We start from the raw sequence: 18,703 nt of genomic DNA, 5'->3' as shown, positions 1-18,703 counted from the left end.
TAAATAGTTCTACGATATAACTTTACAATTGTTTCATTACGACCTTAAAACTGTTTCGCAACAGGTATAGAAACATGTTTAGAATTAATCGTGCCATCGACGAAGTATTCGAACGCAAGGCTTCGATTGAAGATGAATTTCGACAAACATCGCGATTACGTGGTCGAGTCAGAGAAAGAAGTATACATCGAGCACGATTCTTTGATCACGTTCGTGGAAACTGACAAGCCAGTTTATAAACCAGGCCAGGATGTTAATATCAGAGTTCTGATGCTCAAGCACGACTTGAAGCCGTGGAAGAAAGAGGTAATTTAATTTAATTCGAATCGTTATTAAATATTGCAATTCATTCCGTCGATATTATTGACGTTCTGTTAGAACGTTCTTGATTCGTTCAATCGTTTTTTTTTTCAGATTCCAAAAGTGTGGATCGAAAATCCTTCAGAAGTAAGGGTGGCGCAATGGACGAACGTGAGCACTGAGACTGGCATGGCGCAGTTGCTGTTTCCTCTGTCGCCAGAACCAAGCTTGGTAACATTTTTAAATCGTGTTTATTCAAAACAACACGTGTTCGTGTTAACAAATTAAAAATAGGAAGAATCGAGTTGTCAGGACTATTAAATAATAAATTCCGCGCTGAACCGATCAGCAGAATTTCAGAGATCGATGTTAGGGAAATTGAAGTATGACGTAGTCTACGTAAAATTAGCGTGGTTCAAGTTGCCATTTTGCGAATTTGTGTATAAATCTCGTTCAATAACATTTATTAATAAATATAGAGTGTGTTTGCGTTCGACAGGGGACTTGGAAAATAAAAGTGGAGAAGAAGAGGTCGCATCCCCAGCTGGTTCACACAACCATGTTCGAAGTGAAAAAATACGTTCTACCGAGATTCCAACTGACGATTAGTTCACCAGGATATATCCTTGCTGATGCGGAGGATGTGACTTGGAACATCTGCGCCAAGTAATTGCATTTTGAACGCGTTGGTTCGACGCTTGGTACCTCATACCGTGATGAATCATTCAGTTATGAATTACTTAATAAATAATATTACAGGTACAGTTACGGCAAGCCTGTTAAAGGCACTCTGTTCTTGAAGTCTACCCCTCAGACACCAAGTTGGAGAAGAAAGCTCAATCTACCGGAAATACATTACGAGACCGAAGTAAATAATTTAGTTTTACCAGCTTGAAACCCTTGTCTTCATATCTAGCACTGAAAGTCAAAATATCAAGAATTTAACACTTATAATTAGACTGCGGAAGTTTATGCAAATGCATATTTTTATAGGAAATAATTAAAAGAATTGGACCTAGACAGAAATTTGTTTTGAAATTAGATTACTGTAAAAACACATTTTTCACAATTATTCTGGTGTATTATAATTCGCGTGACAATAAATTACGAGCATTTTTTCCAAATGTAACGGTGCAATATATTATTGCATATGTTTTTAAACGTAAATATGGAAAATATGCAAATATTTCATATATGTGTACATAGCGAATATTCTGTAACATACTAATATGTTACTTATTATACTACATTTTGTTCAAATTTTTCGTGCATACTTTGGATACTTTTTAATGCATATTTTGCATGTGCATGTTACATATTTATCGTGCATAAACTTCCGCAGTCTACTTATAATAAAGACTTGAAGTTATAAGTACATCGTTCGTGCTTAGCAAAAGCCCTTTGTTAAGTTGTATATTATTGAATATAAATTAAGGAAAATCTTCTTGATGGATGAATAAATGTTTCAGTTGGACACAAGGAACGGATGCACAGAGTACGTTCTTTCTGGAGCAGCTCTCGGCTTAGCTCGTTGGAAAGTGGCGCCTAACAATATCGTTCTCATAGCGAATTTCACGGAAGCTGGGACAGGCGTAGTAGAAACAACGATTAGTCGGACAATGGTGATGCATCAGGCTTTGAAACTGGAATTCGTCTCTCACACGCCTAAATACTTCAAACTGGGCTTGCCTTATCACGGAAAGGTAAATCTATCTTGTTTTTTTTTTCTACATTGTTCTCTAGGAACATATTTATTAAATTATTAATTGAATCTTCATATTACTAGATTTAAGAACAATGTACATTCTCAATTTTCCTAAACAAAAATCAAAACATTTTCAACTATGTCACTGGATTCATCACTAAACACCAGTCTTGTTTCTTTTATTGTTCTCATTCAACAGTTAGGACTGTAGCTTCTCTGGGAACGTATTTATTAAATTATTAATTGAATCTTCATATTACTAGATTTAAGAACAATGTACATTCTCAATTTTCCTAAACAAAAATCAAAACATTTTCAACTATGTCACCGGATTCATCACTAAACACCAGTCTTGTTTCTTTTATTGTTTTTATTCAACAGTTAGGACTGTAGCTTCTCTGGGAACGTATTTATTAAATTATTAATTGAATCTTTATATTAGTAGATTTAAGAACAATGTACATTCTCAATTTTCCTAAACAAAAATCAAAACATTTTCAACTATGTCACCGGATTCATCACAAAACACCAGTCTTGTTTCTTTTATTGTTCTCATTCAACAGTTAGGACTGTAGCTTCTCTGGGAACGTATTTATTAAATTATTAATTGAATCTTCATATTACTAGATTTAAGAACAATTGTACATTCTCAATTTTCCTAAACAAAAATCAAAACATTTTCAACTATGTCACTGGATTTGTCACTAAACACCAGTCTCGTTTCTTTTATTGTTTTTATTCAATAGTTACGAGTGTTGCGCCATGACGATACCCCAGCGCCCAATGAAAAAATTCAGCTCTGCCTAAAAGTACGCGGAAAAGATGAAATGGTTCGCGTTGTGGTGGAATGTCGCAATTTCACATCGTCTGCAGACGGTTTCGTTGATTTTATCGTACCACCACCGCATAAAAATATCGTTCTATTGAGCTTCGTCGCAACTGGTGTTGACTACCCGACGAAATACTATTCGCCTGACAAACGCTGGAGGGTAAGTGCTACATAATTAAACAATTATTTAACTTCCGTATTTTGCTAATTTTTTAACAGTTCCGTTAATTTAGGTAGTTATATATATTTTAATTTTTCATTGTCATCACTGCCACTTTTTGGGAGCAACAAATCATAACTTAACAAGTCAATATATTTTTCCTAATAATATAACACTCTTGTTATAAGAAAGCTTCACTCAATTTCAACCATTTATTAAAATAATAAACAAATGATACTGAAACGAGTAACATTCAGCAGGACATATAATACAGCTTGTCCTTTTGTGTTGTTCAAACCTGTTAATAATTAATAATGGTTTTTCATATAATGCTTCTGTTAAATACCACATTACTATGATACTAAAACAAGCAACATTCAGCAATACATGTAATGCAGCTTATCCATTTGTGTCGTCTAAATCTGTTAATAATTAATCATGGTTCTTCATATAATGCTTCTGTTAAATACCACGTTACTTTCGCTGATTACAATCGAATAAAATGATTTTTATTTCCCTAAACTCTACTAGGTGTTCATGGATCAACCTTCGGCACATATCGACGTAAACCCTTGGTACTCTCCATCCGACAGTTACTTAGCAGTGGCACGAGGCTATCAACCAATCGAATGCGGGGAGAAGTACTCCTTCAACGTAATGTACACGGTTCCTTCTCACACCAAACCCAACGAGTCCATTTCTTTCCATTACTCCATCAACTCGAAGGGCGATCTGTTGATATACGGCCATGTGAAGCACAAGCCCAGCCGAGACACCATATTGAATTATTCAGAATTTCATAATCTGTTAGGCGCCGTCGAATCGCCTACCAACAAAACCGACCAAGGCTCCGACGTCCACAGGTATACTTTATAAATTCATTTACTTAGAAATTTTATGAATTCACTTACCACCTCTACAATCACTTATTTAAATTCTTCTTTATACGTAGACTGCGGATGTTTATGCATTTATAGGAAATTTGAATGTGCAAGAATCTACATAATCCAAACAATATGCAAGAATATATAAAAAAAATTGAAAGTAAAGTTCATGTTAATAATAAATTCCTATTTAGGTTCAATTTTTGTAGGCATGCTCGCGAAGATTTTATTTTGCATAAAGATCCGCAGTCTATTTATAAGCTTTGATATTAAATCTTGCAAGCAACGTGGATATACAATGATGACCCAAGTTGTTCATTGGCGACAGTAACATCTTCAATCACTGGTCGTTTTCAGAAGCAAAGAAAAATGATTTAATTTATGTATAAGTATACTATATTCGTCTATATGATATATTTCATTTTCATGTAGTTATAGATAAATTAAATAACTTTACTTCTAGAGATGACCATTGTCAGAAGATTCAATATTTTCATTTCATGAGTGAAAAAAAATGAAAAAAATAAAAAAAAAATAAAAAATTGTACTTACTGCTAGTGTTGAGTTCTGTAGCAACTTTCTCCCACGTTTGCCGAGAAATATCTCTGTTATGATAATTTTTGTCTCTCATATCCCACAAACACCTGTTCTCGTACACAAGACTTATCAATTTATCGTTATCCATTTATTTATCACTCGAATTTCAACGCAAAAAAAGCACCCAAAATAGACGCAGGTCGGACGAAAAAATCAAACTTGTTTGAACGCTCAATTAATTCTGACATCTGTGTCGTTACTAGTGTAAACACTATCACTGAAAAACAGACGTTTGTTTATTTGAACGAATTCGTCAGAACTCGTCCGAACACATTTTCGTCCGAATTCGCATTCATAGTAACCGTAGCTTTAGACCTAATAACAACGTTTGCTAAAAATATGAACAAGCAAATTGACTAGTGACTTCATTTATGTTTACCTATCGCTGCGTTATGGCTTTGCGAAAACTTCGTATCTCTTCTCTTTTTAACCGGCTTCGAAAAGGAGGAGGTTACTCAATTCGACATATATATATATATATTTTTTTTCGTACTCACGTTATTGCCTTACGATATATTTTTTTAACATTCTTTTCTTATCTAAACCGTAGCACAGGTCAAAAGTGACTACGCCTGTTGTTTTAAATTACAAAGTGAGGTTGAAATAATTAAGACTAAATGCTGCTCTCAGATCCAGACCTCCATACCATTCTCTACTAGTTTAGTTCCCCCATATAAAAATATGCATCCATTGTTCCATCGAATTAGGTTCCCGTTAAGCGTAAAAGTTACACCAAGCATGGCTCCAGTATCGGAGCTGCTGCTTTATTACGTGCGACCCGACGGGGAGATCGTTGCCACCACGTACACAATCGAGGTTGGCCACTGTTTCGAGAACAAGGTGAAGAGTGCATGGCACACGGACGTTCAAACGCCAGGAGGGACCACTCAATACCACGTGGAAGCCGCTCCATGGTCTCTTTGCGGGATTTCCGCCGTCGACAAGTCGACCCTCTTCTTGGCTGGATCGAAACCCAACCTCGTCGACGCCAGCCAAACCTTCGACCAACTGAAAAGGTTCCATCCGACGCCAGAAACCCATCCAATCTGGTCCTGGGCCAACTGCAAACGTATGTTACTACTATTTGATTCGAGATAGTCTCTAATATACATATCTAATATACATATAACGAATGAAATGTGTAACAATTTTGTTTACTAGTCGTGAGGTTCGTTCAACTGAATAACTAAATTTTAAATCGTTAAATTATGATGTAATAGTACAATGTATCTAAACTTCGTTCAATGGAATAACTGAATTTTAAATCGTTAAATTTTCCTTGTTTCTCAAGTCTCAAATGCCTCGAGGAGTATCGTGTTAAAAACATCTGAGAAGGCTGAATTGTCTTTCCTGTGTATGATTTATTTAAGTTCAAATAAATAGTTTCAAGCCTTTCTTCGGCACGATTCTAATTATTAGACTGCGGAAGTTTATGCACGATAAATATGCAAAATATGCACGAAAAATTTGAATAAAATGTAGTATAATAAGTAATATATTAGTATGTTACAGAATATTCGCTATGTACACATATATAAAATACTTTTCACAATTATTCTGGTGTATTATAATTCGCGTGACAATAAATTACGAGCATTTTTTCCAAAGTTGATGGTGTTAGTCGGTGGCGTTTGTCTGTCAAAATTAATTTATACGCGGAGAACGATCGATCTACGTCACACGAAGTAATCGGTGCGTATTTAAATTTTGGACCAACGTTGTTCCGGCACACTTATTGGTCCTTGAACGCCCTCGTTTTATTTAAAATATTAGAAAGTTTTCGATACTGTAGAAAATCCTACATTCTTTTCTAAAGTTCTTTTACATTTTTAAAAACATATGCAATATATTATATGCAATATATTGTTATATGCAATAATATTATTGCATATGTTTTTAGTCTAATTTCAAAACAAATTTCTGTCTAGGTCCCATTCTTTTAATTATTTCCTATAAAAATATGGATTTGCATAAACTTCCGCAGTTTACTTATTATTTATGAATCATAAATTATGATGTAATAGTACAATGTATCTAAACTTCGAATCTGAATTTATAGCAACAGCAGCAGCAGCGGAAGAGTCGATGGAAGAAATCGATCATCTGCCGCTTCTTCCGCTAAAATCACCGTTCAGTTGGATCGTGGGAAGACGAAGAAGGAACTTGATCACGTACAACGCTGGCGTTAACTATGTGGATGCTATACAAGCTTTCGACGTAAGATACATCTAAATTTTATGCAGAAGATTGCTTAAAGTGGGGGACAGGATATCATCGGGGACAGAGATCATTTATTTTAAGACAATTGAATTACTATAGAATTGGAATACAACGTAATTAAATTACGTAATCTTTCCTTTGCGCAGGATTTCGGTGTGGTTGTAATGAGCGATTTGATAATAGAAACGCGACCTTGTCCGCTGTTCTTCAGGGAACGCTCAGTGTCGCCGTGGTTCAAGGTACAGATGATGCGGGAAGACATGGACGAACCCGGTAAATAATTGCTGATTTGGTTTATCGATAATAATTTTTAAATATCACTAAGGAATTCAAGTTTAATTAAACCACTATACGTTTAACAGACAATGTATTTCATACGTAGCTCGCACATTAAAATATAAATCGAATAAAATATTTGGAATTTTCACAGCTCAGTTTCCTGTATCGGAAGTGCCATAAACATTTCATTGCACTTACAGACATGCTGAAAGCGATGCAGCCAACTGCCTTTCCGTTAATCAATTTCGCCGTTTCCGCTGCAGAGATGAGCCCTGAAGTAGGATACGTCGACCAATTGCCCGATCAAACGACCACCCTGAGATCCTATTTTCCTGAAACGTGGTTGTGGGAGTTAATACCAACCGAGTGAGAATTAATTATTCTTCGAAAATAAAACTGTCGTGTAACTGCTTGATGTTACAATGGTTAGAAATTTAAAAATTCTTCAAAATTCCGATATATCGTATATATTGACTATGGCCGAATATACATTCGTAGTCAAAGGGTTAACTATGCTTTTACTACAACTTTGAAAACAATTACTGTAATGGTTGGTGGGAATTAACACCAACCGAGTAAGAATTAATTATTCTTCGAAAATAAAACTGTCGTGTAACTGCTTGACGTTACAATGATTAGAAACTTAGAAATTCTTAATTGTACATGTTGACTATGGACGAATATATGTATACGCCCTTCGTAGTCAAAGGGTTAACGATGCTTTTACCACAACTTTGAAAACAATAACTGTAATATGGAACTAATTATATTTCTCCTCCCTTTAGTTACAAAAGCATACTCATATGTATAATGAGTACTCGTTGACTATTAATTTGTTGATACTGTTAGTTAGTTTTTGTTCAATACTTACAAAAATGTATTTCATACGAACGTGAAGTAATGGTGCACTGAAATTTCTTTTACAGGGAAGAAGGTAAAGTGACGATAGATCTCACCCTTCCACACACAATCACCGATTGGGTTGGCTACACTACCTGCATTTCACCGATCCACGGCCTCGGTATTGCGCCCCCGACAACCATAACAGCGTTCCAGCCGTTCTTCCTCGACTACAGCCTACCATACAGCGTGAAACGTGGAGAGATGTTGCGTATGAAAGTTTCCCTCTTCAATTACATGCAACACAAATTACCTGTAAGATGTATTTATTAAACATGAAGGGTATCAAAAGAGGAGTTTTTAACACGTTGTTTTCCAGACAAATATTCTTGAAAATTTCTACTAGGATTAGATATTATTACACTGCGAATCTTTATGCATTTATAGGAAATTTGAATGTACAAGAACGTACAAAATGCGAACAATATGCAAGAATATAAAAAAGATTGAAAGTAAAGTTCATGTTACAATATTTGCAGAATAAAAGAAATTCCTATTTAGGTTCAATTTTTCTAGACACGTTCGCGAAGATTTTATTTTGCATAAAGATCCGCAGTCTAGATATTATTTATTATTATTGCAGACTACATAATCAAACATTTACCGTGGTATTTTTTTTCATTTAATTTCATTTCTTTTAAATTGTCCTTTCCAAGTTACCAACAAATCTAGAAGCTCCTGTTTGAAAATCCTTCATTAATTCGACGAAAGGATGTTACTTTAACACGAAACTTCTTTGATACACAGGTAGCAATAAAACTAGAAGATGCTCCAGGACTCGATTTGCATCTGTCGCATCCGAAGGCTTCGTTCTGTGTGAAACCACGAGGCAGCGTTGTTCACGAATTCATCCTCAGGCCACGTGTTATCGGGGAAGTTAACATAACAGTGTCTGCTTCTATAGATCCTGATTACGCCGAACCTTGCGGTCCCGACACCTTGATATTTACACGGTAATTAAGACTAAGCAATCTCACGATTCTGTCGAAGCGTGGTGTCATTGAAACAACGCTTTTTTATTCATTACTAGACTGCGGAAGTTTATGCAAATGAATATTTTTATAGGAAATAATTAAAAGAATTGGACCTAGACAGAAATTTGTTTTGAAATTAGAGTACTGTAAAAATACGTTTTTCACAATTATTCTGGTGTAGTATAATTCGCGTGACAATAAATTACGAGCATTTTTTCGAAATTTAATGGTGCAATATAATTAGTGCATATGTTTTTAAACATAAATATACAAAATATGCAAATATTTCATATATGTGTACATAGAGAATATTCTGTAACATACTAATATATTACTTATACTACATTTTATTCAAATTTTTCGTGCATATTTTGCATATGCATGTTACATATTTATCGTGCATGAACTTCCACAGTCTGTTCCTTACTGTGCTATATTAATTCTTGTTTTCAAGGGACATTATCGTGAAGCCGATTCTCATACAGCCAGAGGGTTTCCCCATGGAGACGACGAAATCTTCGTTCATTTGCCCGAAGGATTTCAGCGACGATTCCACGATCGTGTGGGATTTGATATTACCCGAAGACGTGGTGCCTGACAGTGGCAGAGCATACGTGAATTTAATCGGAGACATTTTGGGTCCGGCGCTTGAAAATTTGAACAAACTTGTGCAGCTTCCAATGGGCTGTGGTGAACAAAACATGATACTCCTTGTACCAAATATTCACGTGATTAGATATTTAGACGCTGCTGGAATCGAGAATCCTGCCCTTCGAGCGACAGCTATTAAAAACATGGAGAAAGGTACGTTCGTGCATTTTTGGTGGAAAAAATTGGAAATGCTAAATTAAAATGTAATCATTTTTTGACTCATTTGAACGTGTCGACTCCTATGTCACTTGTTAGCCTTATGTTTTAGTCATCTTCGTTGAATATTCAATTACTTGACAAATTTTCAACGTCGAATACACGTACACAAATATAATTTCGCTAATCCAATTAAATTATTACAATTGTTGCTTTATGCAAAGATTTGCAATTTAATATACACAATTTATTTCTCTACCATGGTTTTGCTTTACAATAATATTCTCTAATTTTGTAAACTTTAAGCTGGAATTTGAAACAGCAGAGTTTTGGTGTTTATTTATTGTACTCGTAAACAGTTCCATTGGTGTAATTATTCTTGCGTAATTTCTTGTGTTAAACAAAGGGTACCAGAGAGAGCTGAATTATAGACATCCGGATGGCTCCTATTCCGCGTTTGGACCGGACAGCTTAGGGGATGGAAGCTCTATATGGTTGACCGCGTTTGTATTGAAATCATTCTCTCAAGCCAGAAGCCTGATTCATATAGACGAGCGTGAATTGAAATTGTCTGTCAAGTGGATCGTGAAGAAGCAACTCGAAAATGGCTGCTTCCCCGTAGTAGGCAGAGTTTTCCACAAAGAGATGAAGGTTTGTCAAATTGCAAACTTTTATTCCTATATTTAAGGGGTACGATTACCCTGATCCCTAAAAAAAACAAGAATCTTTGTAAATTCTTACCCAAGAAACTATTTAATCTTGAAAGTTCAAAGAACACATAAACATATACAGTTCGAAGTATATTTTGAAAAATCTTGTATGAATAAATATTGGAAAATATGTTCACGAAAGGAATTTTTCAAGAACTACAAATTTTATTTGAATTATTTCTCGATATCTTTCGTAATTTAGAAAGTACATGAGTGATTACAAATAAAATGAGAAGCTTTGATCCATTTGGTGGTTAAAAAAATAAGTTAAAATATACCAAATTTTCAGTCACATTATGACTCCAGGCTGCCCATTAATAATAGCGTTTAAAAAAATTAATGTTTGTATCGCAGGGTGGTCTCCAAGAGTACGACAGTTCGTCATCGGCTCTAACAGCGTACATTCTGATCTCTCTGTTCGAATCTGGGGTTCCCTTGTCAGCAACTCTTATCAGCAATGCCTTGTTCTGCCTAGAAAAAGGAATGATTAACAACAACGATAGCCCTTACACTGCAGTTCTCTCCACTTACGCGTTAGCCTTGCTGGAACACCCCAAAGCCAACGCCAGCATGAAGTTACTCATGGATCGTGCCACGCATCACAATGTACGTATGGATAAGTTATACATCGAGATAGTTGTAAATAATGAAAACAGAAGTTGTAAAGTGTGGACAAAAAAGATTCAGTCGATTGATTCCTAGGCTAGAATTTATAACCTTAACTTAACAATAAAGTCTACCTTTATGTTGATACAAATATTTAGATAACATAGAAGTTAAAATAAGTGGTGACTTAATAATAACACAGAACTTAACTTTAATAATATAAAACTGAATACAACTGATGACACAATAATATGAAATCAATTTTAATAATATGCAGTTTAATATAACTAACATACTAAGGTAACTGGTAATATAAAAGATAATACGATTATTCATCCTAAATGTGCGATACCATCTGTTCATATAGAACTTAACTTTAATAATATAAAACTGAATACAACTGATGACACAATAATATGAAATCAATTTTAATAATATGCAGTTTAATATAACTGACATACTAAGGTAACTGGTAATATAAAAGATAATACGATTATTCATCCCAAATGTGCGATACCATTTGTTCATATGGAGCATTATTTTCAAAAAAATTGATTTTCAAGATGCATAAGGTACTACGTGTGCTATTGAACACGACTTGCTTGATGTGTCTGTCCATTGCTCGCTACTTCTACTTGCGTTGGTACTTCAACCCTTTGTACTGGAATTTTTTCCCGACTAAAGACTATAGTAATTTATTTGTACATGATTACATATAAAAATCAATGAAACATTTTATTGAACACGATTTGTTTGATGTGTCTGCCCATTACTCGCTACTTCTACTTGCGTTGGTGCTTCAACCCTTTGTACTGGAATTTTTTCCCGACTAAAGATTATAGCAATTTATTTGTACATGATTACATATTAAAATCAATGAAACATGAAATCACATGCATTTGAAATCTATCTCTAAATTGCAACAGCCTGATCTTCAGTGCAGTATGTCGTAATAACATGAACGATTGCGAATACCAGACGCAAGTAGAAACAGAGAGTAATGGACAGACGCCAGACAAGTCGTAATCGATCATGTGCGTACCTGATGGTTCTTTAACGTCTTTGAAAACTTGTAAAAGGAACTCTGTTCAACTTTATTCTTCTATGACCATATTTTTGTATCGCCTAGAAATGCTCTACCTAGAAGAGAAAAATAACTTTGTTAGTAAATTATTTACCTCTTCTAGGCAGCAATAGTCGTATTTACACAATGATACCAGTATCAGTGGTTAATATTATTTATGAAAAAGGTGTTTGTTCAAGAACAATTGTGAATCTAATTTCATACTTTCTATTCTCCAATAATTACTTCTACTACCGCGCGTGTGAATAGTGTCCACTTGCAATATTTTATAAACTTGTTTCTGAAGAGCGTCTCCATTTCTCCCGAAGACACTTAAGAATACTAACTACACTGCGGATCTTTATGCATTTATAGGAAATTTGAATGTGCAAGAACCTACGAAATGCAAACAATATTCAAGAATACAAAAAAGATTGAAAGTAAAGTTCGTGTTCATAATATTTGCAGAATAAGGGACATTTTTGTTAGGGACATTCGACACAGATTTTATTTTGCGTAAAGTTCCGCGGTGTAATAATAACAAATGCTTACAAATGGCATGAAAGAAGCAAAATATTCTTAAATGGCGTATTATTCTTCAATGCAAAGAGTCAGTAGGTCCTATTAAAATTGATGTTTGAATCGCAGGATCTGCTTTGGTGGGAGGACAAAACAAAGCCTTCGTTGAGTCTGAGCATCGAGATGACAGCATACGCTGTTCTAACGTTGGTGGAACTAGGTGGCGAGGAGAATATGGTTCACGCTTTGAAAGCTGTGCGTTGGATGTCGAGGCAGAGGAACGCTAACGGTGGATTTACCTCCACGCAGGACACGGTCCTTGGTTTGGAAGCTCTCACAAAATACGCTATGGCTGTGAACAGTAACGCCACCGATTTGTCCGTCCTCGTGACCGCTGGGGAAGTTGATCAAGTTTACAGGATGCATAACGACAACCGCATGGTCCTCACACAGATTCGTTTGCCCGTTTTGCCGACCATCGTGGAAATATTTGCGGAAGGCGAGGGCTGCGTGTTGGTTCAGGTGAGATAAATAATAAACCCTTGCTTGGGTTTTCCTGGGACTTTTTATTACTAATTTTTAATAGTATTTTTAATAGTATCGAATTCTTTCTTCGAAATAAAAATCACACGTTTACTGTTTTTTTAATTTAGAGCAATATTAAATATAACGTCGCTCATGCTACCGGTTCAGAGGCGTTCGAGCTTTCCGTGGCTGCTCATTCCGTGGCATGCGAATGCGCGGTGCAAGAGATCACTGCTTGCGGCCGATACAAATTGGCAGACGAAGAAAGTAACATGGCTCTGCTCGAAATTGGAATGATAAGCGGCTACGTTCCGGACCGAGCGAGCCTGCACACCTTATTAGGATCACCAACTACAAGTAAATTCATTTTGTACATCCTATTTAGAATCATTATAAAAGGTTTTCCGAATTCCGCATTAGCAGAGCTGTTTTTAAATATTTTCTGGGATGCCTTTAAAGCGTTATAGCTTTATAAAACTATGTAATAAAAATCGGGTAAATACATTAAAGCTTAATGTGAATTCGTCTTGAAAAGTATTAGGTTGTCCTAAAAGTTGCCTTCGTGAGTTGCATTCAATTATTTTCTGTGCCAGTGTTTATATAAATAGACAATCTAATTTCTTAGACATTGATGCTGTAACAGTAATGAAGCGAAGTGAATCGTACACAATTTAGTAATGTAACATAAAACATAAAATATTGCGTATATATTAATTATTAATAAAACGAAAGAAACTTTCGGGACAACCTAATACTATCGCATGGTCTAAACAAAAATATGTAATTCCATTTGAAAAACGAAACTTGAGCATCGTATCTCGTTAAATAACTAAGTTAACAAAAATTCCTTCTCGCTCAAACATGAGCCCCATTTTACCATGCAATTTCCATATTTGAAATTTTGCATTCGACCGATAGTTTTGGAGTTAGAGCTCCGCATCACTTAGACTCGGACACCCTGTAGAATAATGATCGACAATTTTCTACAGTAATAAGTGAAACTAAATATTAAAACGTGAATTACAGGAGTGAAACGTTTCGAGGAGAACAACGACGTCGTTACTATTTATTTCGATAAGCTGACCTCTCGAAAGACCTGCATTTCGTTCACGGTGATAAGAGAGAACGCCGTTGATCGTCTCGAGCCAGCGAACGTGAAACTGTATGACTATTATCAGCAAGAACTGACGGTATCTAGTGTAAGTATCAGAAATTCATGTAAAGTGACTGCTCCGCACTTTAGCGGTGACACGAAGAAGCTAAATAGAGTAACATCCAGAAACTGAGACTGTTTAGAAATTTGCCTAGATTTCTGCGGCCTGGAAGTCAAATGCTTGGCGTGGCCAGGCAACTTGCCTGGTTAATTTTAATTATTAACAAGACAAGCGTAGAATTAGAAAAAGATTTTTCTGCTGTGTAACAGCGTGGTCTGTAGAATTTACATTACACGAATAATTAAAATTAATCGATATTATATCGTGTTTGGTACCATTTTCATTAGTATAACATCAGGAATTCAGCAGTGCAATTTATTTCTTTAACTTTTATCAAACACAACAAAAAGTGAACATATCATGATAAACATTTTACACTTTAATGCTCGGACCCTTTGAGGTCCGTCGTGGGTTAAAGTCGGCACACGTGCGCTTTGGATGGTTCAACCCTTGGTTTATGGCTTTCAGTAATCACCCGATTTCACTTCATATGAATCGTGTTATTACGGGAGTGACGCCGATGGATTCCTTACGTTTCCCTGATGAAAACGCTACTAAATACACTACTAAATATTTTTAACGAAGATAGACAAAAAGCGTGCAAATCATTTTTTCTGTATAATTTCCTTCTAAATAATCCGAATTGTATCGTGTCTGGTACCATTTTCATCGGGATAACATAAGGAATCGATTGGTAATACATCCGTTAAGATCCGATAAGAAATACGGAAAATGATGGTCGACCTTCTTTGGGTCTAGTTTGCTACGTCCTTTTTATGATACCATTGTTTCCCGGCGGCGGACTAACATGTGTACTCGGAAAAGCTTGAAACCATTCGAGTTGCCCGGTTCTTTCGGGCCGCTTGGTTTTTTCGGACCGCTCGGTTCTATTCGGGTAGCTTGAAAAATTCAAGTTACTTGGTTTCTTTCGAGTAGCTTGAATCTTTCAAGCTACTCGGTTTTTTCAAGTACTCGACTCGGCTCGTGACTTCGAGCCGAGTCCAACTCGGCTTGATTTTTTCGGGTACTTGAACGGCCCTAATTCTTGAAATGCAGGATCTTTCTCTGCGACTGTGGATCTTTTACTCTGTAGATCCCTCACTGTCTTTTTCTTTCTCTTTCCTCTGCACTCTCTTCGCTGTCTTCTTTCCCTGTGGCTCAGTTTATTTCTTGTTTGCTTCCCTTTATCATTAGACCCCTTTTTCATCGAATCCATCTCAATCTCTTTCTCGCCATATCTTGGTAAATAAAGACAAAGAGCTAATTGCAAGAAATGAGGCCATGTTTCTCACTTGATGAAGAAAGAAAATTTTGTACATTTCGTGCACCTGTACATTTTGTGTTATTGGAATAGAATAACGTTATTAAAATATAATAATGTTGACAATATTAATATTTATTATTAATATTATTAATATTTATTATATTAATATTATTAATATTTATTATATTAATATTATTAATATTTATTATATTAATATTATTAATATTTATTATATTAATATTATTAGATTATCAATACTCATACTTGCTCTCTCACAGACTTTCAGATAATATGTCGATTTAAAACTCTGACAATATTATGAGTACACTTTCATCGTATTGGGTTTTAAAATAATTCTTATTCATCGACACCTTGACCTTGCTTGGCCACGCCAAGCATTTGACTTCCAGGCCGCAGAAATCTAGGCAAATTTCTAAACAGTCTCAGTTTGTGGATGATACGCTATTTAGCTTCTTCGTGTCACCGCTAAAGTGCGGAGCAGTCACTTTACATGAATTGTCATTAGGATCTGAACGTCCGCACTATTGAACGCAGCATTTTAACTGCGTATTGTTGAAAAGCACCGAATTTTACATTCTGTTACACACAGTGTCGCCTTTGCGCATCAGAAATTTCTACAAGGCAGTCAGACAGGCTACATAGGCAGTCTACAACCCCTACCTAAATTATTGCTGCTCTCGATTACAGTCAAATTATTTATTAAATCGCAAAGCACAGTTTTAACTGATATGACGTGAAACCTTTCAGAGCTACAATTTCTCCCCGACTTGTAGCAGCGCGGACCCGAACGAGGAACCACGTCCTCCGGTCGTGATGCCAAGGGTGGAATTATTCGCGGCCTTGCCAGCTGACAAGTCGTCGTTACAGGAAGAAGATCTAAAAAGCGACGCGCCGATGGAAAAATCAGCGAAAAAGAAGGCGAACGAGAGAGTCGACGAGAAGATAAATAATAAAATCGTCGATGGAAAATCCGTATCGCCGAAAGGGCCAAGCTTGGTCAACAAGCTGCAAGACGACGCGACGAGCAAAAGGGAGAAGATGAGGGACATAATCGAAGAAGCATCGATCAGTGGGGTACGACCTAAAATTGACAACGTACCATTGGTGGAGAACTCGAATCCAAAAATTAACGAGGATGAGATAGATTCTATGGCACACGTGCGCACCACCAATGACAATAGCATCGTTGTTGATCATTCGAACAGTGAGTAGAAATGAATATTTCAAAAAGCAGGGGATAGTGTCAAGCATATATTTTTTTTACGTTTCGACATATGGAAAAGTACCAAGCAAATGTATCGTCATAATTAGACTGCGGATCTTTATGCAAAATAAAATCTTCGCGAAAGTGCCTACAAAAATTTAACCTGAATAGGAATTTATTTTATTCTGCAAATATTGTAACATGAACTTTACTTTCAATCTTTTTTATATTCTTGCATATTGTCTGCATTTTGTAGTTTCTTGGACATTCAAATTTCCTATAAATGCATAAAGATCCGGAGTGTAGTTATTATTCTTAAGTGTCTTCGGGAGAAATGGAGACGCTCTTCAGAAACAAGTTTATAAAATATTGCAAGTGGACGCTATTCACATGCGCGGTAGTAGAAGTAATTATCGGAGATTCACAATTGTTCTTGAATAACCACCACTGATACTGGTATTATTATGTGAATAAGACTGTTGCTGCCTAGAAGAGGTAAATAATTTACTAACAAAGTTATTTTTCTCTTCTACACTATGTAGATAGAGCATTTCTAGATGATACCAAAAATATGGTCATAGAAGAATATATATTGCGGATCTTTATGCAAAATAAAATCTTCGGGAACGTGCCTACAAAAATTGAACCTAAATAGGAATTTATTTTATTCTGCAAATATTATAAATATGAACTTTACTTTCAATCTTTTTTGTCTTCTTGCATATTGTTTGCATTTCGTAGGTTCTTGCACATTCAAATTTCCTATAAATGCATAAAGATCCGCAGTCTAGTCATAATTCTCAAATGTTGCAAAATTCTTTTTGCTGTCAATCGTAAGTTTTTGTTAAATAGGGATAACTATCAGGGGGGACCAGAAAGTAATGTCGTTTCTTTTACATTAAATTCAAACAAATAAATTTATAATATGTTTTTACTTTTTAATCAATTATGTAATTGTCTTCGTTATCAATAACCTTCTGTCATCTAGTATGCAAATTTTCAATACCTGCTCGATAAAAATTGATTGGTACACGGTGAGCTGGTAAATAATAAACAAGTATTTGCATTCGCAGAAACGACATTACTTTCTGGTATCCCTAATACATCTCTTTATATATTAAATATTCTTTCTTGAATATCTTGTTCTTTTAAATATCCTTTTATATATTCCGTTAGCTCCACAGGTAGAATCCGGAAGTGGTCTGACACCTGACGAACCAGACTCCCATCAGAATCCCAATTTCGATTCCAATATTGGAACGTCAGACAACGCGGAGAACCTTTCAACGATTTTCACGAAGGAAACGGAGGATTCGGAATTACCAGGAAACCCCTCTTTCGTCGTCGTCAGTCACGAATTGGAAACTCCGGAAGGGATCGAAGGACCAGTACCCGTTTATGTGAAACCAGATAATTTTGACTACAGAACTGAAGCTACCGTTGCGACGTTGACGCCTGAAATGGAAAATCAAAATTTGTCACAGGTGCGTCGATAGATTAGCGCAGTTCTTGAATTTATACAGGGCATCTCCTCTGAAGTATTGCAGACGATTTTCTTAGAAATTATTACGGATAGTTGAACAAATTTCTTGCACGTTACGATATAGAAATATGCATAACATTCACAATATATAGAGAGCATGAAATATAATTTCTTATTATAATTCATATTTCAATTTTTATTTAACGAATAACAGAAGACACGAGCATCTTCTATTCGTTATTGAACTACTCGCTTATAATGATTTCGATCGCTCTGATTTTGTTTCTAAAATGATACAATAGAGACCATGGAATATAATTTCATATTATAAACCATATTGTAATTTTTATTTACGAATAACTGGAGACACGAGTATCTTCTATTCATTATTGAACTACTCGCTTATAATGATTTCGATCGCTCTGATTTTGTTTCTAAG

At 35.6% G+C, this 18,703-nt stretch overlaps 1 protein-coding gene across 1 annotated transcript in view; it reads left to right on the top strand.

Annotated features, from left to right (window-relative positions):
- The window catches only part of LOC128872719 (murinoglobulin-1-like), a 29,249-nt gene that overhangs the window by 8,422 nt on the left and 2,124 nt on the right, over positions 1 to 18,703 (top strand). Inside the window, exons 3-23 of the mRNA XM_054115694.1 lie at positions 65 to 306; positions 415 to 531; positions 800 to 966; positions 1,060 to 1,168; positions 1,770 to 2,003; positions 2,752 to 2,994; positions 3,526 to 3,857; positions 5,183 to 5,544; positions 6,535 to 6,692; positions 6,842 to 6,968; positions 7,175 to 7,340; positions 7,901 to 8,129; positions 8,622 to 8,827; positions 9,303 to 9,652; positions 10,062 to 10,306; positions 10,720 to 10,971; positions 12,683 to 13,075; positions 13,207 to 13,435; positions 14,105 to 14,277; positions 16,325 to 16,781; positions 17,958 to 18,265. Of these exons, the coding sequence (XP_053971669.1) occupies positions 65 to 306; positions 415 to 531; positions 800 to 966; positions 1,060 to 1,168; positions 1,770 to 2,003; positions 2,752 to 2,994; positions 3,526 to 3,857; positions 5,183 to 5,544; positions 6,535 to 6,692; positions 6,842 to 6,968; positions 7,175 to 7,340; positions 7,901 to 8,129; positions 8,622 to 8,827; positions 9,303 to 9,652; positions 10,062 to 10,306; positions 10,720 to 10,971; positions 12,683 to 13,075; positions 13,207 to 13,435; positions 14,105 to 14,277; positions 16,325 to 16,781; positions 17,958 to 18,265 (5,099 nt within the window). The remainder of the gene's footprint in view (positions 1 to 64; positions 307 to 414; positions 532 to 799; positions 967 to 1,059; positions 1,169 to 1,769; positions 2,004 to 2,751; positions 2,995 to 3,525; positions 3,858 to 5,182; positions 5,545 to 6,534; positions 6,693 to 6,841; positions 6,969 to 7,174; positions 7,341 to 7,900; positions 8,130 to 8,621; positions 8,828 to 9,302; positions 9,653 to 10,061; positions 10,307 to 10,719; positions 10,972 to 12,682; positions 13,076 to 13,206; positions 13,436 to 14,104; positions 14,278 to 16,324; positions 16,782 to 17,957; positions 18,266 to 18,703) is intronic.

Source organism: Hylaeus volcanicus, chromosome 2 (assembly GCF_026283585.1).
Source record: "Hylaeus volcanicus isolate JK05 chromosome 2, UHH_iyHylVolc1.0_haploid, whole genome shotgun sequence".
NCBI lineage: Eukaryota > Metazoa > Arthropoda > Insecta > Hymenoptera > Colletidae > Hylaeus > Hylaeus volcanicus.
The sequence above is the reverse complement of the archived record's forward strand: the minus strand, read 5'-3'. Positions and strand labels throughout refer to the sequence as shown.